This window comes from Dendropsophus ebraccatus, chromosome 3 (genome assembly GCF_027789765.1).
Source record: "Dendropsophus ebraccatus isolate aDenEbr1 chromosome 3, aDenEbr1.pat, whole genome shotgun sequence".
Lineage (NCBI taxonomy): Eukaryota > Metazoa > Chordata > Amphibia > Anura > Hylidae > Dendropsophus > Dendropsophus ebraccatus.
Window position 1 is genome coordinate 143,630,682 of NC_091456.1, and position 27,968 is coordinate 143,658,649.

Here is a 27,968-nt window from a genome sequence, read left to right on the forward strand (position 1 = left end):
TTCTGCAAACTAGATGTAATATTAATAAAAGCACAGATTGTATTCACTATTGCCTGCAGAAGACAGATTATTGAAATCAAAGAGACAGAATTCTGTCCAAAAAGTGGGCAAGGACATTGTGTATATAAAGTAAGTAGCAACAATATCATAGATAACCTCACACTGTACCATGGCTTCCTCCGAATGGCTGTTCCACTTTAGAAGTACAGCTGTAGTTCTGGCTGTGAATAGAGCTCCCTTATTAGTTACAGTCCTCATTTCTTTCTGTTTGCTGCTTCAGCTACACAGGTGACAGATACCCTATAGAAAGAGAAGTCTAAGGATTTGAACATTTTTTTCATCTGGCAGAAGCACAGGGGGGGAACATAATGACCAATCACTACTCACCTTTCTCCGTGCCATTGCAGCGGTGTATTGCCACTTCAGGACCCCCACCAAGCTCCGGGTTTTCTTTCACAGCCGAAGTCATGACCCCATTGATTGGCTGCTTAGCCAGTCAGTAACTTGAGTGGGACACTGATGCAGTCACTGATTGGCTGAGCGGGCAAGCCATCCGCCAGGTGGAGCATTCCCCCACCAGAACTCGGAGGAAAATGCCCTATGGCGGGGTCCTTGTAGCCTGTGAAATGGCACTGCACAGGGAGAGGTAAGTCATGATCGTTTTGTATGTTCCCCCTGCAGTCTGAAATTGTTTAAAATCACTGGACTTCTCCTTTATAAAAAGGCATTGAGCTTTATATACAAATTTTTGCAGCTCATGATTTTTGCGCTTAAACTTTTATCTTCCACATCATAGAGTGTGTAACCAGGGCAACTGTGTGCCTAGCAGCTGCTGCCACCCCTGGCACGGTTGTGGTGCCGGTATTCCAGTCCCTGGGATAATACTATTGTCTGTCTCACAACGGGGCAGCGTTTACCTCTGGGGATGCTCAGTGTCCTGGCTACTGCCTCTATCTCCCTGCTGTAAAACTTTTGGGGGGCAATACAGTACTTAAAGGCAAAGTCCACCAGATATTTTTATAAAAGAGAACTGGGATGCCATGCCTCAGCAAATAATAAGTTGATTTGTGAACAGCATGAGGCCTTTTCAAACTTATTGGTGCTGAAGGGCACAATGACTTTGTTTGTGTTTACCCATCACTGGTTCAATAACTAAGACGAGAAAATCACCATTGCAACATCAGTGTAACGGGAACTTTTTAAGTTTATTTTAACCCACAAGCCAAAATATTCCTAACTTTTTGTGATAAGTGTATGATGTTTAATTAGAATATACTTCAGATCAACAGTGTCCACTGTGCCCCCCATATAGTAGCTAGGCCCATCTGTGCTCCCACATAGTAGATAGGCCCCCCCCATCAGGTAGTATCCACCGGATTCATTTAACGTAATGCATCAGTATAGCCCTAGTTTTCTTCATGACAATAGAGTTTGTAGGAGAACATGAGGGGGGAAAAAAAAACACTAACAAATTATGCTGTATCCGATCTGTTTGGGTAACCCTATATCTGTGATTTTCTGATATGTACTGGCATGTTATATATACGCTATAAAAAAAAAAACAAAAAAACAAAAACACTAACAAAGTTATGCAAAATCAGTAGGGTAAAAAAAAAAAAAAAATCACATGTTAAGATTCTTCAGACGCTCCGAGTCTTTGCTAACACAGGAGAACCTCCAGCAGCTGATACAACGCCATGACACTTTAGGTTATCAGATGTTAGCACTAGCGTTAACTGAATCTACAATGTGACTCACTTAACATGAGTCCGCCTTTGTTTTACAGGTACTGTGTGCAGCATCTTGTCCCATACGGTTTTATTTTACAGCCAGTATTCATCGCAGTATATCAGTTCAAAGTAATGGTTTGAAGATAAACCTATTTCTATTGACGTATTAGAATGTTTTTCTCTAAACCACTAAATAAACCCATCTTGCATTTACATTGCCATGTTTCAGTACAGTTTCTCTCTTTTCTATAGCTACTTTGGCATCACATACTAAGACATGAGGCGAAGGTATAGCAAGATTATTTTAATTACATATTACATTTTTAGAAAAATATACACAGAGCATAAGTAGGAGTGATCATGGCTGTACAAAATGCCTTGTGATCTACCAAGTCTGTACTACAGGTAATAAAGTGCATGTCTATATACATCAGTCAGACGTTCAGTGACTAATCCACAGTAATACAAGGTACATCTCTAGTCCACGCCTGTATCATGTCACATCTTTTATCTTTAAAACTTGTTTAGACACCATTACATACAGTTAGACATTTACATGGTTAAATTACAGTTTAAATCTTAATTCTATACAAGCCTTATTATACAGTAAATTCATTGTTGGTAAGTAGTGTCACTTAGTTGACATGAATAATAAAAATTAGCCTTTAAAAAGGGTTCTCTGTTCATTAATATACAGGGGAGAAGGATCAGCACCAGAGAAGTGATAGAAGTGTTTGGTGAGGGAAACAATAGTGCAAAGAGGTTGGGACATAAGTGCAATACTAGGAAACATACAAGAATATGTATGATATGGGGGGCCTCAGGATTACATATGAGCTGAGTAGGAGAAGAGTCTTCTTTGTGGATTCAGGTTATTTTCAGCTTTCGAACTTTAAATTTAGAGATTTACAATAATGAGCAATGTCTAGTTTAAGATCATGGTAGAAATTTACAATAGTGTGGTGCACACCTTGGCAGTCTCTAGAAAATGTATACATGAGGATGCAGTCTCCTGTATGGAATTGGACCAGCCAGTGAGATTCTCTTCAATGTACGGCATTATGCCAGACGTCAGCTGGTTCACATAGGTCACCTGTAAATAAAAAGTACAACATAATATAGGCGCAGGTCTAAGTTAATATGAAAAGGATTGTAAACATTGGTAATGTTGGTCTTATACTTTATATGGCACATACAGGTTCATCTAGATTACTGCATAGATTATAGTCTTTGCAATGTACAAGGATGCTTTTAGACCTCCACGGCCACAAACTAGCACCGATCAGCAAGATTTGCGGTGCCTTTATACGGCGAAGTCACATTTTTTAGAGGTTAGAGGTGTCAATCGAGACTAAACACAGATCCCTAAGGCACAAGGCCACCGATGTGTGTATAAGGCCTAAGCCACCAGACTAACTATACTAATATTTTAATGGTCTGAATATAAGTAATGTTTCAGTTGGGTACCTAAAGGGGACCTCTACTCCCTGAGGCTTTGTGCCCTAGGCATCTGTATCCATCCTTTACACAACACAATACAGCAGCCAGGCCACACAAATAATCCCTGTATCGTTTATGAGGCCATTTAAAAACGTTTTTTCGGACAGACATCTCCTGTTTACACAGGGAGATGTGCGGCGGTTAAACAATGATTTATAGGGCTGCACAAAAGATATGATTAGCTGACGAGCGTGCGTTTTTCTGCTCCTCGGCTGAGCAGTGACACTCTTACATGGGCCATTTATTGCCCGAATAAGCATTTCTAGCAATGCTCATCGCTGATAATCAGACCATGCAAAAGGGCCCTAATACAAGGATATCCTGATAGAGATGACCAGAGGGACGGGACTTTTGAGTCTTTCATAAAATGATGTATTTGGTGACAGGCTTTAGATTCCCTCTCAGCTTTGTCACCAATAACCGAAGTTTAGACTTGTGACTGGTTATACATTGGTCAATTAGTATAAAGAACCTCCTACAAGTGAATAGTACATTTTTACTAGTCCACATAATAGGAAAAATGTGTTTTATGTCTATGGACATGTGCTTTTTGTTCTACCCAAAATTGGTCCTGATCTATGTGTAGATAATACTGAACAAAATTTAGTCTACAAGCCAGATAGGAATGATTCACATAATTATCAGAGAACAGGTGCTGAGCAAGGTGGTTTAATTATTGTGGCTTCAGCAAGGAGGATCGTGGAATAGTCCAGGGTGATTTGGGGTAGTAGTCCCTTGGCAAGGTTTATAGTGATGTCACAAGTGGCTAATTCTTGTACTACTTCTGGTAAAGATTATATGATCAAATTGAAGGGTAGAGTACACCAAAGGCAGCTAGGACTAGACAGTTAAGGGCCTTTTACACAAACCAATTAATGGGCAGGAGCATTGCAAATCGCCAAAAAATCTTCCCATGTTATACCACCCTAAGTCTCCTTTGGCCAAAAATCAGCCTGTGTGAAAGGCAGAGAAATTCTTCTATCTAAAAGGACCATTACATTTTATGACTGGTTTTACAGTGATGTGACGGTCATAGTGATTAGAGATGAGTGAATTTACAGTGCATCTGCATTCTGCTCATGAGGCTGTGGGGCTCTGAAGTCTGCTCCGCTCCTTGACACTCCTCCCTTGATGCTGGGAAAAGATTGATCCAGTCCTGGGAAACTGGGAGAAATTTCCCAGGACTGGATCCAGCTTCCCCCAGCACCAGGGGAGGAGTGTCAAGGAGCGGAGCAGACTTCAAAGGCTGCAGCACTTCACTTTGTTCCTACTGTAAATTTCCTCATCTCTAATAGTGGTAATTAGGCTTTGAAGACATTGTAGATTACCTTGCATTCATCCTTGTTCTGACTGTGTATAAGAAACCCTGCACACTGCGCCTCACTTCTCAGGTACTGTACAGATGGTGGGCAGGATGCCAGCGTTACTGATCTCATTGCTATCACATAAGGATCGCTGTAGGAAAAAAATATTGCAAATATCAAACATAACTACCTATGTAACTAGAAGTATTCCTTACAGCAATAAGGCTTGGCTCTGTTCACTTCTGCTTCATAGGTTTATAATTGAAACTATAGCATTATTAATGGTGCCTGATGGAAGTGTCTGACATGTCGTAATGTTTGTCTTTTAATCATGTGTGCAGCACTGGATCTTTCTGTAAAATCTGACAAGCCTAAAGGTGGCCATATAACTTTCTCTCCCATCTGGCCCCCATCCCGCTCATACACAGAAACGGCATAGCTGAGGGTCACTTTGTTCTCTATGGAAGGGGAAAGCTGAAATTAAAAGGCCTCTGACTATGGCTTATATTTTCCAATCACGCCCAACCCCTAATCTCCACTGACATCTCTGACATGACCCTGCTCATGTCAGTATGGCATCTTCTTCTGCACTGCAGCCTTTAGTGATCATATACTAGCCTAGATAACCCCTTTTTAAAGTCCCTACTTTTTTCACATATCAATGTACAAGTCAATTTCACTCACCCATTCTTGCAGGGATACCTCCGTGACATTAGCACCACAAAATCTCTGGTCTTGCTTTGCTTTACAGGCGGACAGGTTACATAAAATATTTTATCATCATCACTGGCAGATTCAACAATCTCGCAGCTTCTACAATCAGAACATAAAAACCCTCTAAATATCAGAGCAGAAATCCATAAAATGTGGATGCTTGTGAGCTGGGTTCACATCTAGTATTGTGGTGGACCCATCTATACTGGGCCATCAACGTGGTCACAGTCAGGCAAATTAATGAATCTGGACCTGAGTTTTTCAGCCTTTGGCAAGCAAGGTCATTTATAGCCCCACATGGTGGGGGTGGATGTAGTTGCAGCTGCTTGAAGTGCCGACATAATGCACGCTGTGGGACACCTCCGTCATGTGGCAATTTAGCAGAGGCACCCCTACCAGAAATCTTTTATTTTTTCAAATGCAAGGAAAGATGTCCTTGCACTTTACAGCTGCCTGGAGAGTGTCCAGGATTTGGTAGGGGTACTAGAAATACTATCTCCAGGGGGCACCTACCTCATCGGGGATATTACCTACCGGGGGCAACTTTCATCTACTCAATTGACCTACCTTATTTGGGGAGGGGACCCCTTTTTCCCCCAGCCCACAGACCAATTGGTAGGTTCATTAGGGTACACATAATTAATATAGACTGCATTACTTGCATGGCACTTTATTCATATACAATATAGGAGACACCAACTATTGATGGGACTGATCTAGTACAGTATATTTTTCACTATGAATAAAACAACAACCTATCACTTAATTACAAGCATCTATCACTTTTGAGGACACCACAATACATTCTATTTTCCTTACAAGTAATGCATATCCCAGCGCGGTCGCAGCCCAAGGTCAGATAGCAGCAGGTAAGCCTGGCTGGCTTGAATCTTCACTTGCATCTCAATTTTTATTGTCAAGATGTCATTTTCTTCATGTGTAAATACCCTGATCTGAAAAGAGCGGGGAAAAAAGTAATGAGATTAACGATTCAATCATACAACGATTAGCCATAATGTTATCACCACTGACAAGTTAAGCGAACAACATTGATCATCCTTTCAAGGTGCAACTGTAATGAAGTGAAGTGGTAAAGAGATTAAGCCAAAACTAGGTAGGGATCATATGGAAGAAATAAAGAGCACTTTTTTAATCCACTTCTGCTTGTTAGAGTAGATGTAGCATCCATTTAATAGTTTAAAATGTTACTCATTGTGAATTCCACTTGGTTTTGGCTTCACCCGAGGGTGCTCTAACACAGTGCAGTTTTGAAGCCAAGTGAGGGTTATAATGAATTAGTTAAAACAACAGATGCTACTTCTGTTAACCATCTACTTTTTAGAATTTGTTCTTTATTTTACCTAATTCCTTATAAACCCCACTTGGTTTTGCTTCAAATATGTGGGAGCATCCCCCAGGGTGCTCTTATACCATGCATGCAGTTTTGAAGTCAAAACTAATAGCCCTATTTCACGGAATGATTACCTTTCATTCTCGCTCCAACGACCGCTCGTTAACGAGCACTTAACTAATTTTTTAAGCAAACGATAACACAATACGTGTGGGAACGTGAACGATATCTGTAGTGTAACGATTTTTTTGCGGTCGTTACATCGTTGTTTAAAACGTGGGGAAATGTAGGTAGACATTTCAAGAACGACTGAAAGATTTTTTATTCAACGAAAAGATTAGCGAATTATTGTTGAAAGACCAACGATTTTTTTTTCGACATGTTGAAAAAAAATTGTGAATGACTCATCGAACGATAATCGTTCAAAAAAGTTCCGTGGAATAGGGCCTTAAGTGAGGTTAATAATTAGAGATGAGCGAACTGGGTTTGGGTTAGAGTCCATCGGAACCCGAACGATCAGCATTTGATTAGCGGGGGCTGCTGAAAAGCTCTAAGGTTGTCTGGAAAACATGGATACAGCCAATGACTATATCCATGATTTCCACATAGCCTTAGGGTTTTATCCAACTTCAGCAGCCACCGCTAATCAAATGCCGAAAGTTCGGGTTCGGATGGACTCGAGCATGCTCCAGGTTCGCTCATCTCTATTAATAATGAATTATGCAAAATAAAAAGATGCTGAAGGTGGATAAAGCCCTAAGACTATGTAGAAAACATGGATACAGCCAATGACTATATCCATGTTTTCCAGACAACTTTAGGGCTTTATCCAACTTCTGCAGCCACCGCTTATCAAATGCCAAACGATTGGGTTCGGATGGACTTGAGCATGCTCAATATTCGCTCATCTCTAATAAGGATTTATTAGACAGTGTCCACTTTCTGAAGTAGTGTTTGATGTAGAAATCATGGAAAAGTATATCAATCTGAGAGGCTAGGAAATAAAAAATAAAAAAATTCATTTGCATCCTTATCCTTCCTCTATCTTTACTTTTGTGTCCCAATTTTAAATCAGATGCACACAAAGGGCAACTCTGCTGGGGGATCTATAGGTGTTTTTGGATAAATGCATGAGGAAGAGCACTCCTATGAACACTAGAGGGCACTGTGGAACTTTGGAATGACAATATTGACACTATCTGCTTCTTAGGCGTGAACACTTTTTCATAAATCAACCCTAAAAATGGTGAACAATAAACTTGTATTCTAGAAAGTGCAAAATGTTTAACACAATAAAGGAATAATCCAGGCAATGATGATACATGGTGCTATATGTAGAGCAGGGTCTGAGGAGGTGGTACTGGACTCGTCTCTATAGTATTCGTTGAATCACTGTTATTTTTCATTGGTTTAGTTATGAAATCTCCATTGACATAGGGATTCTGCAATGCTTGCAATGTCCTTTAGTTTAGCTTGTTGGTAAAGGAATTCACTAAATAGTGGTTATTTAGCAGAAGGACAGCAGCCATTAAAGAATATTCTGGAAGCTTACATTTTTTTTGGTGCTGGTCAATTCCCATCCATCGCTGGAGGCCAGGACAGTCAGGGTGGCAACATTATCATAACTGAGATAAGCCTGAAGTAGCACAAGAGCGGGATAGAAACAGTCAGCCAATATCCTCATTCTAGGTATAGCACAATAAAGAGGCAGGAAAAAAGTCATGTTCACACACTTTCTGGACATTTCACTTTAGAGTCCCACCAAAAAATGTTTTCAATTGATTTTAATGGAGCAGCGTCACAAAGGGGAGGGGGTTTCATCACACTGGGGGCTGGCGTGCCGCCCGGCTTCAGTGCTTCAGGCTGGGCCTGTTCCTGGTAATAGACCAACGCCGGTCTATTCATGTAAAAATATGTATCATATTTAAAAAGTCACATGGCCAAAAACCACAATACAAAACTGAGATGATTTTATGGTAAATGTGAACACTGCCTTAGTCAAAGAAACTTACCTGGTTGCATCTGTCCCAAGGAATAGAGATTGGCTTTTCTGGTTTGTTGGACAGGATGTATTTTCTATACGGGAAAAAAGCAGAAGAGGGAAAAAGTTTAAAGGGCTTTACCATAAACCATCAGAAGCAAACACATTTACAGGGCTTGTCTGGAATTATTTTCCATGGTGCTGCTGTTCTGACGCTTAGCAGGTCCCTAATGATCACTAGTGATGAGCGACTATCCCAATGTTTGGTTCAGATCCAGAACACAAAAAAATTGATCGTGTCTGGTTTGTGTCTCTCAAACAAATAACAAACGTGCAGTAAATGCGTACGTTTCAGTCTTTGCACAAGCGTACAGATCAGGTGCTAAAGCTTAAAGTACGTAATAGTGGAGCAATTACGAGGTGTGTAGCATTAGTGTCTTTTATTCGCCCGTGCGTATATAATGGCAATCACTGTTACACTGCAGAGCCAGACAGAAAGATTAATGAAAACACATACATATATACACTCACCGGCCACTTTATTAGGTACACCATGCTAGTAACGGGTTGGACCCCCTTTTGCCTTCAGAACTGCCTTAATTCTTTGTGGCATAGATACAACAAGGTGCTGGAAGCATTCCTCAGAGATTTTGGTCCATATTGACATGATGGCATCACACAGTTGCCGCAGATTTGTCGGCTGCACATCCATGATGCGAATCTCCCGTTCCACCACATCCCAAAGATGCTCTATTGGATTGAGATCTGGTGACTGTGGAGGCCATTTGAGTACAGTGAACTCATTGTCATGTTCAAGAAACCAGTCTGAGATTATTCTAGCTTTATGACATGGCGCATTATCCTGCTGAAAGTAGCCATCAGATGTTGGGTACATTGTGATCATAAAGGGATAGACATGGTCAGCAACAATACTCAGGTAGGCTGTGGCGTTGTAACGATGCTCAATTGGTACCAAGGGGCCCAAAGAGTGCCAAGAAAATATTCCCCACACCATGACACCACCACCACCAGCCTGAACCGTTGATACAAGGCAGGATGGATCCATGCTTTCGTGTTGTTGACGCCAAATTCTGACCCTACCATCCGAATGTCGCAGCAGAAATCGAGACTCATCAGACCAGGCAACGTTTTTCCAATCTTCTACTGTCCAATTTCGATGACCTTGTGCAAATTGTAGCCTCAGTTTCCTGTTCTTAGCTGAAAGGAGTGGCACCCGGTGTGGTCTTCTGCTGCTGTAGCCCATCTGCCTCAAAGTTGGACGTACTGTGCGTTCAGAGATGCTCTTCTGCCTACCTTGGTTGTAACGGTTGGCTATTTAAGTCACTGTTGCCTTTCTATCAGCTCGAACCAGTCTGGCCATTCTCCTCTGACCTCTGGCATCAACAAGGCATTTCCGCCCACAGAACTGCCGCTCACTGGATGTTTTTTCTTTTTCGGACCATTCTCTGTAAACCCTAGAGATGGATGTGCGTGAGAATCCCAGTAGATCAGCAGTTTCTGAAATACTCAGACCAGCCCTTCTGGCACCAACAACCATGCCACATTCAAAGGCACTCAAATCATCTTTCTTCCCCATACTGATGCTCGGTTTGAACTGCAGGAGATTGTCTTGACCATGTCTACATGCCTAAATGCACTGAGTTGCCGCCATGTGATCGGCTGATTAGAAATTAAGTGGTAACGTGCAGTTGGACAGGTGTACCTAATAAAGTGGCCGGTGAGTGAGTGAGTGAGTGAGTGAGTGTGTATGTATGTATAATATATATATATATATATATATATATATATATATATATATATATATATATATATATATATATATATATATATATATATACATACATACATACATACACACACACATACACACATACATACACATATACATATGTATATGTATTAGCCTTAAAAAGGCCTGTTCTTACGTTTTTTCCTAGACAACGCTTGGTCACTACAGGGTTAAGAAATGAATCCTTATATTGCTTAATGCATAATTCTGTCACCCTCCCTACACTGACAATTTCACAACGTTCTAAGCCCTATTTGGCCAGCTCTCCCTCCGTACGCTGACTAACTACCACTGGGAATACAGTGATACAGCCAATCACAGTAATGGCAGTAGTGAACATGGCTACTACATTACCTGATGTGCCCTTCCCCACACAGTTATTGGCTCTTTAAGATTGGTGGGAAGAAATTTGCCCAGTTGCGTACATCGCAAGAAACGTTCACATGTTCATGTTCGACAATCACAAACAATTAGCATCGCGTTCGTACGAACATGTTCAGTCATCACTACTGATCACCAGTTCCTGGTCCCTACTTGACACAAGGAAAATGTCTTTGTAAGCCCTGGGGACTAGTGATTGGGCATTTCCTGTGAGTGCGAGATGCCTTTATAAATGGTCAATTGAAAACTTGGCAGCACCTAAAGGAGGAGTTTGGATTGGGGGAGAGAGTGGTACGAATATGCCCAATTAAAACATGCTTTTGTAAGTCCTTCATAGTTGGAAGCGAAAACGGGTGTAGGGTGAAGTGGGAGAAAGAATTTGGAAAAATCTCAGATGTGCAATGGGAGAGAATATTAAAAAATTTAAAAATAGCGTCGGTAAATCAGAACGATCAAATGATACAACTGCACATTTTATACCGGCTATATTATACCCCACTTTTTCTGGAAAAAATAGGTAAAAGGAACACAGCAGAGTTTGTAAGATGTGGGGAGACAGTAGGCGACTGGTTACACATTTTTTGGACATGCCCGTCCCTGCGAGATCTCTGGAGGGAAGTAATGATGGCAATAGAGAAAGAACTTGAGCTAGTAATAGTACCATACCCATCGCTGATAATTTTGTGGGATGACTCCCAGTTAGTGGGAATAAACCGCAAAAAGAAAAAAATATTGGTTAAGAGATTGTTTATGGCAAGTTTGGTTAACAATTTGTAAAATATACTAAACATATAGATACACCCAGCGCAGATAATTAGTGGGTCAGTCAGAATAAGGAGGGTCAAGATTATATAGGTGACAAATACCTGTATAGAAATCCAGCTGGAAAGGTTAATATAACACTTGCCCAGATGCCGATATCAATGGAGTTCAGCCAAAGTCCACATCCAGCTTTTATGCAGTGTAGAGAAGTTGATCAATGGGAAGAAATCTTCTGAACTGGGCAGATGCTCCGGCCGGCAGCACTGCACATAAATTCACACAGTCAAGTTTTCCGTGGCAAAAAAGTGGGATCCTGAGTGACGTCACTCTCCTTAGGCATGGATTCTAGTGCAAGCCAGAAGTTATCCTATGCATTTCAGTGTACACGGACACCTTCATCAGGGATCTTCCCATTGATCAACTTCTCTACACTGCATAAAAGCTGGATGTGGACTTCGGCCGAACTCAATTGATATCGGCATCTGGGCAAGTGTTATATTCACCTTTCCAGCTGGATTTCTATACAGGTATTTGTCACTTATATAATCTTGACCCTCCTTATTCTGACTGACCCACTAATTATCTGCGCTGTGTGTATCTATATGTTTAGTTTATGATCTGTATAATTGAAAGAATATAGGGTGTCCCCCATACACCTAGCAGCATATATATATTTTTGTATACAGCGCTAGTTAGCATATCAACACATGGTGTATACTAACACAGTAAGTTGACTGCATTATCAATAATTTAAAAAATATCAAAGTGTGGTTAGATGGGAAAGATTAGGATATCAATTCAAACGACCAAAAAATTGTGAGGGTTCCTGTTCTCCCCCTCCCCCCCCCCCCCCCCCCGTATGTTTTGACCACCTGTGGGAGGGGGGGGGGTATGAAAATGCTAAAGGATTAAGTTGTTGGGGTGTGTAAACGCTAAACTATTATGATGTTATTGATTATAAAATGAATTTGTAATAAAGATTATTTAAAAAAAAAATTGTATTCAGTCAGATTTCTAGTAATAACAGATGAATGGCACAACCCACAGCTATCCCAAAGCTATAAAAATAGGTGATCCTGTAGGGGAATTTTTTTTTTCTTGGGCACTACATGTATTTACTTAAAGGGAATCTTTCACTAGGTTTATGCTGCCTTAAATGAGAGCAGCATAAACTAGTCATAAAAATACATCATTTTGTTCAGCTGTTCTCCTAATATGCAGGAGAATAGGATTCTTGATGCACCCCTCCCCCCACCTGCTGATTGACAGTTATCTACCCATGCTGTGTATAGACTGCCAATCTTCCAATCTGCAGCTAATAGGCGGAGTTTTCGGCTTCTCATGAATAGTGAGGACTACTGCATGCACATAATGGAGAGGACTACTTATTGTCCATGTTATTCAGGAGGATATTCCTGGATCAGCTGCACAGAACAATGTAAGAGATACATAATTATGTTCAACTTCTCTGTCACTAGTTTATGCTACCCTGACATAGGACACCATAAACCTACTGACAGTCTCTAAACACACAGGCCAGGAGTGGTGATAGGTCCTTTCTAAGCGCAGAATTCTCCACCTAAGACAACATTGTATTAAAGAGACTAATACTTTGTGAGAAAAGAAGTGTTGAAAGTGCAAGTTGTCATCTTTGGACATCTTCATTCTTAAAGGGGTTGTCCGGCGATAAAAATTATTCACAGAATAACACACATTACAAAGTTATACAACTTTGTAACGTATGTTATGTCTGTGAATGGCCCCCTTCCCCGTGTCCCACCACCCCCACCCGTGTACCCGGAAGTGTGGTGCGCTATACATTACCTGTCACGTGCCGACCACGGTCTCCGATCCTCAGCAGTGACGTCTTCTTTGGGAGGCCAGCGGCTCTTCCCGAGTGCCGGCCGCCCTCTGCAGCGTCATCCGAAGCTCAGCCGCGATTGGCTGAGCATAACTGTGCTCAGCCAATCGCGGCTGAGCAGCTGATGACGTGGCCGCGTCATCAGCCGCTCAGCCGCGATTGGCTGAGCACAGTTATGCTCAGCCAATCGCGGCTGAGCTTCGGATGACGCTGCAGAGGGTGGCCGGCACTCGGGAAGATCCGCCGGCCTCCCGAAGAAGACGTCACTGCTGACAATCGGAGACCGTGGACGACACGAGATGCGGTGAGTATAATGCACCACACTTCCGGGTCTAGCGTGGGTGGGGGGAAACACGGGGAAGGGGGCCATTCACAGACATAACATACATTACAAAGTTGTATAACTTTGTAATGTGTGTTATTCTGTGAATAATTTTTTTATCGCCGGACAACCCCTTTAAAAGGGACTGTCCATTGAATGCTCATATTACAGCAAAATATCCTTATGCATACTCCACACACATTTTGTTGCATTTTTCAGCTTAAACGCCACCATTTTTCTTCCTGTGCCTCTTTTTTACTGTCATTTTGTGGCATTTTCCAAATAAGTGCATTTCAGTACATACAGTTTTAGTTGGATTGTAAATTTACATCTTATATCTTCCTATTGACTACCGCTAATACTTCTTCTCAGTCTTCTTATATCAAAAACACTTCTTCTCAGTCTTCTTATATCAAAAACTCTAAGTGATAAATGGGTTTCTAAAGCAAATAGTTAAGGATAGTCTGTATACAGTACCTGGCTACGCGTATTTTCCTCCGTGCCATGGCTCCACAAAACCTTCTGATACTGTCCTGAGGTAAAGTAAACATGTTTGTAAAGTAAGGTTTGTAATAAAAGCATAAGGTGCAATAAATCCACCTTAAAAGTGCCCCCCTCTTACACACTGTGTCTGGCTTTCAATCATACAGGGAAGGTTTGGGGGACAAGGGGCATGAACCCAGACAAATAGTTAGGCCATTTTTTAAATGGCTCAGAATGGTGGAAAATACAAGACTTCGCTCAACAATCCTAGGAGTCAATGGCGTAGCTACCATGAAGGCAGGGAAGGCAGTTGCTATGGGGCCCCGCACTGCAGGGGGCCCGCCTGGCCCGTCTCCCCTGTCTTCAACGTAGCTACGCTACTGATAATAAAGCACCCTGCCAGAGACGCAGAAGGGAGCGTCTGCGATCCCCTCTGTAACACCTTCGCACCTCCCCCTGACACAAGCTCAGAGCATCCTGCACCAGTGTCCCCCTCTCCACAAGTGGAACAGTCCCGGGACGTTCCGCTAAGCCCCACCCCTATCGCGGCAAGCCCCGCCCCCAGCGCCCACCGCGGGTGGGATATTCGCTCATGGCAGAATGCACAGGGCCTGGGGAGGAGACACAGCAGGAGGATGGTAACTATCACTGCCAGCTGGAAGTAACCAGCTTCCCTGGCATCCTGTATAATGGGGTCACCAGCTTCCCTGGCATCCTGTATAATGGGGTCACCAGCTTTCCTGGCATCCTGTATAATGGGGGTCACTCAGGCTCAGCTTTCCTGGCATCCTGTATAATGGGGGTCACTCAGGCTTAGCTTCCCTGGCATCCTGTATAATGGGGGTCACTCAGGCTTAGCTTCCCTGGCATCCTGTATAATGGGGGTCACTCAGGCTTAGCTTCCCTGGTATCCTGTATAATGGGGGTCACTCAGGCTTAGCTTCCCTGGCATCCTGTATAATGGGGGTCACTCAGGCTCAGCTTTCTTGGCATCCTGTATAATGGGGGTCACTCAGCTTCCCTGGCATCCTGTATAATGGGGGTCACTCAGGCTCAGCTTCCCTAGCATCCTGTATAATGGGGGTCACTCAGGCTCAGCTTCCCTGGCATCCTGTATAATGGGGGTCACTCAGGCTCAGCTTCCCTGGCATCCTGTATAATGGGGGTCACTCAGGCTCAGCTTCCCTGGCATCCTGTATAATGGGGGTCACTCAGGCTCAGCTTCCCTGGCATCCTGTATAATGGGAGTCACTCAGGCTCAGCTTCCCTGGCATCCTGTATAATGGGGGTCACTCAGGCTCAGCTTCCCTGGCATCCTGTATAATGGGGGTCACTCAGGCTTAGCTTCCCTGGCATCCTGTATAATGGGGGTCACTCAGGCTCAGCTTCCCTGGCATCCTGTATAATGGGGGTCACTCAGGCTTAGCTTCCCTGGCATCCTGTATAATGGGGGTCACTCAGGCTCAGCTTCCCTGGCATCCTGTATAATGGGGGTCACTCAGGCTCAGCTTCCCTGGCATCCTGTATAATGGGGGTCACTCAGGCTCAGCTTCCCTGGCATCCTGTATAATGGGGGTCACTCAGGCTCAGCTTCCCTGGCATCCTGTATAATGGGGGTCACTCAGGCTCAGCTTCCCTGGCATCCTGTATAATGGGGGTGACCAGCTTCCCTAGCATCCTGTATAATGGGGGTCACCAGCTTCCCTGGTATCCTGTATAATGGGGTCACTCAGCCTCCCTGGCATCCTGTATAATGGGGTCACCCTGCTTCCCTGGTATCCTGTATAATGGGGTCACACTGCTTCCCTGGTATCCTGTATAATGGGGGTCACTCAGGCTCAGCCTCCCTGGTATCCTGTATAATGGGGTCAGTCAGCTTCCCTAGCATCCTGTATAATGGGGTCACTCAGCTTCCCTGGTATCTTGTATAATGGGGTCACCAGCTTCCCTGGCATCCTGTATAATGGGGTCACCCAGCTTCCCAGCATTCTGTATAATGGGGGTCACACAGCTTCCCTAGCATCCTGTATAATGGGGTCACTCAGCTTCCCTGGCATCCTGTATAATGGGGTCACTCAGCTTCCCTGGCATCCTGTATAATGGGGTCACATAGCTTCCCTGCATCCTTTATAATGGGGTCCCCAGCTTCCCTAACATCCTGTATAATGGGGTCACCAGCTTCCCTGGCATCCTTTTAATGGGGTCACTCAGCCTCCCTGGCATCCTGTATAATGGGGTCACCAGCTTCCCTGGCATCCTGTATAATGGGGTCACTCAGCTTTCCTGGCATCCTGTATAATGGGGTCACTCAGCTTTCCCTGCATCCTGTATAATGGGGTCACCAGCTTCCCTGGCATCCTGTATAATGGGGTTACCCAGCTTCCCTGGCATCCTATATAATGGGGTCACCAGCTTTCCTGGAATCCTGTATAATGGGGTCACTCAGCTCCCTGGCATCCTGTATAATGGGGTCACTCAGCCTCCCTAGCATCCTGTATAATGGGGTCACTCAGCTTCCATGCATCCTGAATAATGGGGTCACTCAGCCTCCCTGGCATCCTGTATAATAAGGTCACTCAGCCTCCCTGGCATCCTGTATAATAAGGTCACTCAGCCTCCCTGGCATCCTGTATAATGGGGTCACTCAGCCTCCCTGGCATCCTGTATAATGGTGGTCACTCAGCATCCCTGCATCCTGTATAATGGGGTCATCCCGCTTCCCTAGCATCCTGTATAATAGTCAGTATAATGGAGGTCACCCACCTGGACTCAGAGCTGCCCCAACCAGCAGGGACTCCGAGCGGCCTGCTACCCCCCCCCCCCCCCTTCAGCGTCTCAGAGCTGCCAAAGACAGCTCCATATCGCCGATACAGGTAATATGTTGGGGGGCCCCATACACTTTTTTGCTATGGGGCCCCATGAATCCTAGTTACGCCCCTGCTAGGAGTCTCCCTTTCCAACACTTCCCACTGGCTGCAACAGTGACCCACTATAGGATTGGCTGAAGGGATCACGTCTGCACTAAGGGCAAAGGCTGCAAGAGGCCAGAAATAATTATAAAGGCAGGCGATGGATGGGATGGTTTTCACTTTTCTTTTTGACCATTCAAAGCTTAAAAAAAAAAAATCTATTGCGCTAGATGAATGAACTCATCCTAATAAAGGAGTGTTTTTAGCATCTTAAGACCGTTTCAAGGTAGAGCTAGACACAAGTTCTCAGCAGACATCTTTATCAGTCTTGGAAGAACATTGGATTCATATCTTTACCTTTCGGAGCAAAGGTCTTAGTTCAAATGGAATAAGAAAGTTCAGATTACTTAGTATTGGGATATATTGGTGCTCAAGATCTTCCTCTGATACATAGTTGTGTATTTGCTCACAGTTATAGGTTGCATGAAGTAACAAAAAAAGCCCATCTAGTTCAACTGAGAAGATATTCTGGTCCATGGGGAGGCATGTTGATCTACCAAAATCTGTGATACATCTTCCACCCCCACCAGCACAGGGTTAGTGCCTCCTATGGACTCTGCCGCAGTAGGCTTTCTGGAGTGGGGACATGTCAAAGGCCAGCCCAGACAATCGGTGGTTGATCGGGACACTGCTGCAGCCACTGATTGGCTGAGGTTGCCTGTGATGGGACATCCAAAGCCCTGGGCCCTATAACAAAAATTAACGTTGCCTGGACAACCCCTTTAATAATTTAAGTATAAATAACTTTTTACCTTAGTAGTAGCTTTGACTCTGGGGAACATTATGTACTCTTTGTTGGCATCGAGTGCTTGGTAAATCAGGAAAGCACTATTGATGTGGCGTGGCTTTCCTTCTGTCCACTCCTCACAGTTATAGGCTTCCACGCGGACGCCGACCTCTACACTGCAAGAAAGTAACCATTATAAATGAGATATAGTACTATTGCATACCAATGTATGCCAATTGTGGGCATGATTTAATACAGTACAAGTCAATATGGACTGTCAGAGAGCCCAGAACACTTGATTTGGATGAGGTTGGATAAAGAGAAACTTCAAGTATCACTTGAGCGTTTCTTATCTGCAGCATTAAAGTGGTAGCGTTACCTTTTTTGAAACGTGTTATTCACAATCGCCCGAAACACCAGCCTGTCCCCCACAGTGGATGGACCTCTGAACTTGAACATGTCTACAGACTTCAGAATTGCATGTGTACGGCAAAGCCGGCTGTGGATGTGGAGAAAATACAAGTGCTGCTCAGAGCTGTACACTTTACTGTAAATTCTGCTGGGCTTTTACGTTAAATGGCACACACACTTAAACTATGACCTTTAACTTGAACTTTATAGAACTGTTTTAGCTAAAATGCCACACTCTTTCTAGATTTTAAGAAGTCCTACAGATCCCAAACTTTGCAGCAATTCACCTTGCAGAGATGTTGGCTACAGTTTCCATCCAGGCCATGATGTGCCCTCCAAATGTGTTTCCTTGATGGTTTGCATGGGGAGGAAGAACCAGTTCTATACTTTCTACACGAGTGCAGTCTGTAGAGATCTTGTTATTGTCATTTTCCCAATCTGCATCTGGAAATTAAAGTACAATCTTTTGACATATAAGATAAGGCAAATATATTTGAGACAGGTCTTATATTCTCATTGTCAACTGGCACACCAATTCTATGTACTGTAACTATGCACCAATCCTTCTGTAGTCTGGTCACCGTTAGATCACTTCTAGAGATGAGCGAACCTGGAGCATGCTCGAGTCCATCCGAACCTTCAGCATTTGATTAGCGGTGGCTGCTGAAGTTGGATAAAGCCCTAAGGCTATGTGGAAATCATGGATATAGTCATTGGTTGTATCCATGTTTTCCAGACAACCTTAGAGCTTTATCCAAGTTCAGCAGCCACCGCTAACAAATGCCGAACGATCGGGTTCGGATGGACTCGAACCTGGTTCGCTCATCTCTAATCACTTCTCCTGTTGGGTCATGTGACAACCCTCAACCCCAGGGTTTTCTTCATTACGTAAGTAAATTATAGAAATGTAAGTAAATTATACAAATGCATCCACTGGTCAGCTATTTAATGCCCAGGTAGCCAAACAGTCTGGACTGCAGAAGGCACCAGAGCATTCAAGCAAAACCGATATATTGCAACAGTGTCAGATTTGAGCAGCTATTTTGATGACCAAAGGGCACTGCCTGGACTGAATACAACTGCATTCTCTCCTCTCTTCATTAATAGTGATTAAGAATTTGAACAAAACCAGAACTCCCCTTAAGCTTGCATAGGGGCGGTATAATTTAATAGCACCCCCTCCACCCATGCTAACCACATACCCCATCAGCCCCTTCCCAGCTGCATCCTTCGTAGACGCCCAATGCACACAGTGTATTAAATAATGGACGTCATTTGTGCCAATGTCAAAATAACATTCATGGCAAATTTTTGCAGATTGTCTTTTGCAAACAACGGGCGCTATTCTTTTCTTTTTCCACCGTCTTTACTATCAAATTCAATGGACTTTTCAATTAAAGACACACCCAAAGGGCAATCAGTCCACCTGAACTAGAGTACCGTTCTAGCGGCTAGAATTACACTGGAACATTGTATCAAACAAAGGATAGAAAAAAAAAGTCATGTGAACTCAGCCTTAGTAGGGAGTAAGAGCCCACAAGGGATGACTGCACAGACACCCTCTGCAGCATCTTGTGTGCCCTGAGAAGTAGATAAAATATAAAATACAACTGCTCTAAGTAATTCTTCTACACTATGGTAAATAAGGTAGTGTCATTTTTGTGGTAAAACAATGGAGAACATCCATCATGCCTATCTAGACTTGGTCTCACAGGAAGCTTCATTCCTCCCCCCCCCCCCCCCCCCCAAGATACGTATTTTCACAAACCATAATGGGCAGAGGCATCTTCCATCAGATTGTTATACGCATCTTCATGATAAAGTCGTATCCGCCTCCTCTCAGCCGCCAGACTGTACTCCAGGTGATCCTGCGCAGACTGCAGCCTCACAGGTTTAAGATTAACCTGTTAAAAAAAAAAGAAATAAAAATGTGATAATTTGTGTCCTAGAACTGCAATAAAATCTACACTGATAACTAATAACTTGTTGCCTAAGGGCTTGCTGGTGCTGGTTGTTATGTGGTAGGAAGGTATGTGCTGCTGATCTCCATCCCCAGAGCAGAGTGTGTGCATACTGTATGGAGGCACTCCTTTATACCACTGAGAATACAATTATACATGATATAAATGCATCCAGCTTCTTTAACCACCGGTCATCAAATGCTGAGACTTCAAAGTTTGAATGGACTCTGGCATGCTCTAATAGCTCTCATCTCTAGTGCTAAGATGTGACAGCTAGTCAAGCAAAAGGTTAAAATTGTGCAGCTAAAAAAGTAGACTAGTTTCAAGAACAAAGCTCGTAAATGGGTTATCCAGGATAAAAAAAAGCACAGCTACTTTCTTGCAAAAACAGCATCACCCCTGTCCTCTGGTTGTGTGTGGGATTACAATTCAGCTCCATTCCCTTCCATGAACTGAGCTGCAAAATCCAAACGGAGAACATGAGTGGTGCTGTTTCTAGAAAAAAAGCAGCCATGTTTTTCTTTGCTCAGACAACCCCTTTAACCATGGCTACGACTAAGAGCTTAGGGTCCTACCCTTAAATTGTCGGCCAACGACTGCGCATCCCTACATGCAATAGCGATGCATGGCCAACGGCTGACAGTTGTGTAAAAAAAATAAATGTATACATTACCCTTTAAGCTTCTGGTATTCTTCTGCCCTCTGCCCTCTGCCCTCTGTACTGTGTCTTACATCTAACCAGGTTTGAGAATCTGTTCTAGTAGCATATAACAAGTTTTCATTGTTCACCTCAGCATCTATGACCAGGTACACATTGCATAAGACTTTGGATTTCTTCACAACCTAAGTGTCACAGTTAATGATTACAGCTCTTGTCCCTTAATAACACTTTGTAACTTTGAACACAAACTATAAAGTGAAGATGACCAGATGATAGCAAATCTCATTGACTGACCTTTACCATACTGAGATAATAGTCTAATAGGGGACTTTGGCTATTAGCCTTTTCAGACGACTATATCCTCTGAAGCAACTAATGTCAGAATGAAAAGGAGAATCTTTATGGGATCATTTTTAGAAACTTTAGATATAATTAGTTCACCCCTTATATACTGTACGCTACCTTTTTTGCTCCAAGGGGTCTGACCACATATGTTGAGAATGCAGCGCAAACATGTTTCTGGATATTTGTGAATGGATCTTCTACTGCAACCTTGATGCCAACCTGCAAATACATAATACAATGACTGATGTTTGCAGAATATGTAGCACATTCACAGATTCAGTATTACCTATTTGGGCTATGTTCTCAATTTTTTTGCTCAGTATTTTGCAGCCAAAACCAGGAGTGGATTGAAAACACAGACTATGTTGACACACTGTTAAAATTCAGTGGATGACCATCATAAAATGGGAAATTGCCATTATTTTAAAACAATGGTCGTTGTTTTAAAATAAGGTCCGCTATTTCCATTAAATGACGGCCATCCACTCATTTTCAATAGTGTGTGAACATAGTCTGTTTTCAATCCACTCCTGGTTTTGGTTGAAAAATACTGAGCAAAAATACTGTGTGGTAGCCTTGGGGATAATCAGTGAGAGACTTGTAAGTACAATGCACCAGGATTCTGGCTCTAATAGTGCTATATTGCTCATTTTTCCATCTGCAGAGCTGTATGAGTGTAATAGTTTCCTCCTAATACCACATACTGTGTGCCATGGGGTGTTAAGTGTAAAAGCCATAAACACAGAAAGCAAAAGTTTACCTCCATGCTTGTGTTGAATGCTCGGTTAACTTTTGCCCTAATGCAGATTTGCTGTCCAATTCTAAGAACAAAAAAATAAAATAAAAATCATGAATTAAAGCAGACTATACTGTACATAGAGTTACATGTATTGATATTGCATAAGATGTTTTTTGCTTAAATGCATCTACTTGGTGCATATGCTGCTATGCAGAATTAGGTCACTATGGTTGTACACTACAAATAACCCAGTGTAATTTAATATTGCAGCCAAGGTTTATTCCCAGCCCATCTGCAGTTTCCAATGGACTGCTGGTTAGGGAGGGATTGCTGCTACCCAGATCTATTAATCTTCCTAAAACCATAACAGTCTGCTTTTGACCAATCATGTCTTAGTTCCTATATCCTAAGATATGAAAGCTGAGCTGTGATTGGCTTCAGGTGGGCAAAACCAGATCTTTTTGGTTTCAGGCAGGTTGATAAATTTGGGCCCATGAATACATTATAGACATATTGGGCCTATAGAAAAATTGCAAATATCCTTTGAAGTGTACCTATCATTTCAACAAATGTATGATCTCAGTGTATGGGACTCCCGGCAATTCCATATAGCAATCGCTTTAGCTGTGTAGAGTGGAGATGAAGGGGCACGGCGCACGCACCATGATCTTTTGCCCCTCCATTCTACCAAAACAACGTTTGTGTAAAGTTCTTCCCACCACCAGCATTATAAATGACACAGGGTATGCAGGGGCCCTATCATAGATTGTGTATAAGGACCCAGGAGCTCAGTCAGAACAGTGGCCTATAACAAAGCATCCCTGGTCCACACCGGTCCATCCATACACAGTACTACACATCAGTCATTGTGCATTACACCAGCAGGTCGCAGTTCTGAGAAGAACACAGAAAACAAAGATGGAAACAAATGAACTGGGATTGTAAAGGGAATGAAGGCACCGGACCTGGAGAGACCACACGAGCTAAAGACCCTGTGAGCGCTTTATGTAATTGGCCTAGATTGGATGGTACAACGGTACTCCCTGCTAAGCCGCACAATCCATCTTAATAAAAGGAAGGCTTTTGTGCTGGAAATGTCCCTGAACATCTATTGAAGCCATTTACTTATTCCGGCTTCCATCCATTTCAAGTATTTAGCTTGTAACCCAGAACAATTCTTGTCAGGAAGATAGAGAAGGTTCCTGGACTGAAAATAGGCCAGTGCCAGGAGGAGAAGTCAGGCTGAAGTTTTCCACTCTCCCCTGCCAGGGTCCTTTAATCCCGCAGCCAAAGGACCAATGGCAGGAGGGGAGGAAACTTCATATGATCTCCTATTGAAATTCCTGACAGCATCACAGAGAAGTCTGCCAACTAAATATAGACAATAGTGACGTGACGGGAAAATGACATGACAGCTCCGTGCGACAGGAACACCTTAAGACGACCTTATAACCAAGTGTCTAGAAAGTAATAAAACGTTACCAGTGCTGGGGTATTAATATAATGCAGGGTGGCCAGCAAGGATACATACTGCCCCAAAATAAAGGCCACAGAGCGCACCTCCAGGGAAGTGACAGTCTGAACAGGGCGACTCACCTCCAAATTTAAAGGGGTGAGATGGGTATTTGGAGGTGGATTATTGATACTGCAGCTTTCTAATGGAATATGTAGAAAAGAGCTTCACTTTAAAGCCAATATACCTTTAACATGATAATTACATGGCTGCAGTTAAAGGGGTTATCCAGGATTAGAATAAGCATGGCTACTTTGTTGCAAAAACAGCGCCACCCGTTTCCAGGTTGTGTTTTGGTATTACAATTTAGCTCCATTTATGTCAATGGAACCGAGCCGCACTACCACAGAGTGGTGCTGTTTCTAAAAGAAAGCGGCCATGTTTCAAGCCTTTATATTAAATATCACACCATGACCATGATGTGAACAAGTGCCTATATGGCCCAGTGGATTGCCTGTTTTCAAAGAAAATATTACTCTAAAGTAGGAGCTCCATTCCAAATCTTGCACTGGGTGTAGGAAACCCGCACCTTTGTGTGACGTAAAGCTGTAGATAGTCTGCATGTAAAAACAAAACAAAAAAAAAAACAAAAACAGCAGTAACTAGGTTAAAAACAAACTTGCCAAAGGACCTCCCAAAGTGGGTAATAGTGGATAACATGACAAGACTAGACAAGCAACCTGGTGAGCAACAGCAGTTGACGTGTATAAAGTATAGGAGAGGCTGTTATGATCGTATGAATGGCAGATGTGCTGGTTATGCACTGAATATGGTTACCAATAACTAAACTAGAATAATTTAGTTGGCAGCACAAAATCCATATGAAAGTGTAGATTACATACAAATGTGTATCTATGGTACATAAGCAATGTGTTTAATTGGTACATACCCTCATCAGCAGTGATTTGCACTGTATAATAGGTCATCGCTCCCTCAACAAAAAATATTTAAATAGAAGGTATCTCAACGCCATTTACTGGGGTATTCCACTCAAACATAAAAGTTTCATATGTTGCTGCCCATAGCAAGACTTAACAATTCATTCCATACTTGTTATGATCTATTCAGTCTCCTTCCCCCAGTTCTCATCTGCTGCTTTCTGCTGTAGACACAAAAAAAATTGTATCTCAGTCTTCCCCTCCCATCCCAGAGTGTTCATGTAAACAATCTGCAACTTTGTAATGTCAAATATCAATCACAGCTAGTTCATCGGCAACTTGACCTTAGATTACCCTCCCAGCATCCCCAAAAAGCTTTAAAGTTGCACATACAGCCTGCCAGAGACTTGTGTACATCAGCATTCTCTGAAGGGAGGGGAGAGAGAAAGAGAAAAGCTCACACACAGTTTTTTTGTCTCTTCAGGAGAAAGCAGCAGCTCAAAACTGGGGGAAGGAGACTGAATAGATAATAAGTATGGAACAAATTGTTAAACTCACCATGAGCAGCAACATATGAAAAGTTACGTTTGAGCGGAATCAGAATCGCCTTTTTTAATACATCCAATTTTATTTTTCCAGCATTAGAATTAGCAGTGTGTGTGCAGTCAATTATAGGGTAGATGTCGCCATCTGATCCATCATTTAATAAGTTTATCAGCAGGGATTACATGGTGTCATTATATACAGTCCATTGAACAAGCATTTAACTAATTTTTTTTCAAACGAACATTGAACTTTACAGTAATAAAAGATCTAATGACAATCGCTAGGATTATAAAGTAGAGGCTTTTTCTGATAGAACCAGTACCTGGCTGTCTCTTCAATCTGTATATCATCCACAGACGCTGTAACACAGGCAACACCGGCATGTCTCTCCGCTTGAAAATCAAACATACAAACATAGTAAAATTACTAGTTTATGATAGTATGGATTATTATGAGCATTTTGAGTATATTTATTAATTTTTTTTATACAAGACAAACATCACTTTCCCTTCCATCTCCTATAGTTCCGTAGTTTTGCAGACAATTTGTCACCATGGTAACAGACTACAAACAAACCCTATATAGTGTGATCTTTTAGTTATTCTTCTGTCTGCTACTTCTCACTGAGGTTCAAGCTCAAGGAGTAGAGCCACATGAAACACAGTAGAAAATAAGGATCAGACTACACACCGTAGTTTGCAGTCTGTAACCATGGAAACACATAGGCCTGTATAGATGCAATAGACACACAGTGGTAAAGAACTTATAACTAGTTTTGATCGGATCTGTCAAAATGTTCATGTTTGGCAACATTATCCAAACCCAAATGCTCAATGTTTAATTCCCCGAGTTGGATGCCGCCCTAGGGAGTCTTGAAAAAGATGGATACAGCCATAGGCCGTGTATGGTCCGTTATTCAAACATTCGGGTTCAGATAATGCTTTCAAACCTGAACATTTTGACAGATCTACTTAACACTATTTATAACCAAATCCATTTGCAAGTTTTCATACTTTAGATTTAATGGACAGTAAAACTATTACATACATAGCCTCCAACCAGTTACCATTTTACCAACTCTAGGTTAGGTAGACATTTGGTCACTCAAATGTAACCAAGTTTATATCTGCCAGTCCGACTATGCAGCACATCCAGGATCTGGCCCAGTAAATGCAACTGCTTGCTCGGCCACAGTGGTGTCCCGCACCAGCTACTTATTGGCTGAGTGGGCAATTGTATGGACTAACCACAATCTAGAAAGTTCTGCAGAGGGTGCCTGGAACATTGATGAAAATGGCCTTGAGGTTTATCATTTTTCCATTAAGCCCCAGCCTAGGCAAAAAAAAAATATTTCCTATTGTTTATACTGAGACAGACCTTTATGAGGGTCGATGACAGAGTCTTGGGTCATTTTATAGACTTGTGCATGGACAGTCTGGTACTGTAGGAATCACTTGAATTATGGGGAGCAGCAATACCATATACAGTCCATAGACTAAGGTGGTACTGTTTCTAGAAAGAAAACCACCACTTTCCCTAATACTAGACAACCCCTTTAAGTTTAGTTTAGTACACAATCATTATTGGTTCAGAGCACAAGGCAGAACAGTTGAACAAAAATATATTTTTATAAACCCCACACCGTGAAACAGGACATTGCCCCAGTTCTACTTTACATATGAATAGAGATGAGTGAACCGGGTTCGGGTTCGAGTCGATTCGAACCCAAATGATCAGCATTTGATTGGCGGTGGCTGCTGAACTTGGATAAAGCTCTAAGTTTGTCTGGAAAACATGGATACAGCCAATGACTATATCCATGTTTTCCACATAGCCTTAGGGCTTTATCCAACTTCAGCAGCCACCACTAATCAAATGCCGAAAGTTCGGGTTCGGATCGACTCGAGCATGCTCCAGGTTCGCTCATCCCTACATATGAACTATAAAAGAAAGTAGACTTAAAGGGGTATTCCGATCTCAACTTACATAGTTAAACCTCTTGGGCACCTGCAGTTAAAGTCAGTCCAACCACTGCTTTTAGAGCAGAGTGGTTTTCGGTAACCTAGACAACAAGCTTTTAAACAGTAGGAAAAGAGCAGCATATCAGCAGCATATCAGAGTTTCCCAAAATAAAAAAATATTTACCTCGATAAACCCTACAAGCTTAACTATATTAGTCAAGTGTGTGACTATTTTAAGAAGAATTCTGCTTTTCTAATCCTCGATAAAACGTTACATTTTTTAAGAAATAATTGAGGGTAGTGATCCAGTCCTACCTGCCAGACAGGCGGTGGTGTCAATCCAGGTAAGGAGCTGTCCAGCACTCAGCTCCCCGCAGTGGTTGGAGTGCCAGGGGTACACTGTGTGGCACATCTGTACGTCACCCATCTCATATCCAGATGTCAGGGCTGTAGCCTCTCTACGTGTGTCACCTGCTGCATCAGCCAAATCTCCAGACAGCAGCATGCGGGTCACTCTCACAAACTTCTGCAGGAACTGCCTGGGGGCTGGGAGACGAGTCCTGGATCTGCGACTAGCAAGGAGATATAATGCCAAGTGTGCAGAGAACAGGAGGAGTGAGGGCAGGACCAGGCTTTGTGGGCTGATGAGTGGCATGTAATCTAATAAGATGGGAGGATACAGACACTTGTGGAGCAGGTACTGGCAGTGCACACTTTCCAGCAGGTGCCTCTCATGTCTCAGCTGATACAAAGTACACCCAGTGCGCAGCTAGGTCAGGTCACATGTGTGGACCACAGTACCAGGGTCATTATAGTTGACTGGCAGCTTTCCTGAATGGCATCTAGCCATATCTCGCCTTCAATTCTCACACCTCTGAGTCAAACCAGGCGAAGTTATTATGTCACCAAATAAAGGTATATTGTGCAAGGTCAGAGCATACTATGACAATAATACACAGCATTAGTGCAAGGTACAATATACTAGAGATAAATACTAAACTGCAACAGTGCAGTATAGACTATACAAATCCTAAACTGCAACAGAGCATTGTATAATA

General features: G+C 42.6%; 1 protein-coding gene across 1 annotated transcript; it reads right to left on the bottom strand.

Moving 5' to 3' along the window:
* Positions 1–2,019: 2,019 nt before the first annotated feature.
* ACOT12 (acyl-CoA thioesterase 12) lies at positions 2,020–27,637 on the bottom strand. Its single transcript, XM_069962866.1, has 15 exons — positions 27,226–27,637; positions 25,272–25,341; positions 22,034–22,094; positions 21,391–21,492; positions 20,075–20,210; positions 18,594–18,750; positions 18,275–18,394; positions 17,921–18,071; positions 14,194–14,249; positions 8,612–8,675; positions 8,152–8,235; positions 6,068–6,201; positions 5,219–5,347; positions 4,559–4,685; positions 2,020–2,823 (listed from the first exon to the last, which is right to left on the bottom strand). Exons 1-15 carry the CDS (start codon positions 27,563–27,565, stop codon positions 2,680–2,682), a joined length of 1,875 nt encoding a protein of 624 aa, XP_069818967.1. The 5' UTR covers positions 27,566–27,637; the 3' UTR covers positions 2,020–2,679.
* Positions 27,638–27,968: the final 331 nt, after the last annotated feature.

Excerpts from the sequence above, each read along its gene's own strand:
- ACOT12 (XM_069962866.1), bottom strand. The coding sequence starts at position 27,565 with ATGCCACTCATCAGCCCACAAAGCCTGGTCCTGCCCTCACTCCTCCTG. Across the intron at positions 25,342-27,225 it reads CACCACCGCCTGTCTGGCAG|CGGAGAGACATGCCGGTGTT; the intron begins GTAGGACTGGAT and ends TTGATTTTCAAG. Across the intron at positions 22,095-25,271 it reads CAGATTGAAGAGACAGCCAG|AATTGGACAGCAAATCTGCA; the intron begins GTACTGGTTCTA and ends TTTTGTTCTTAG.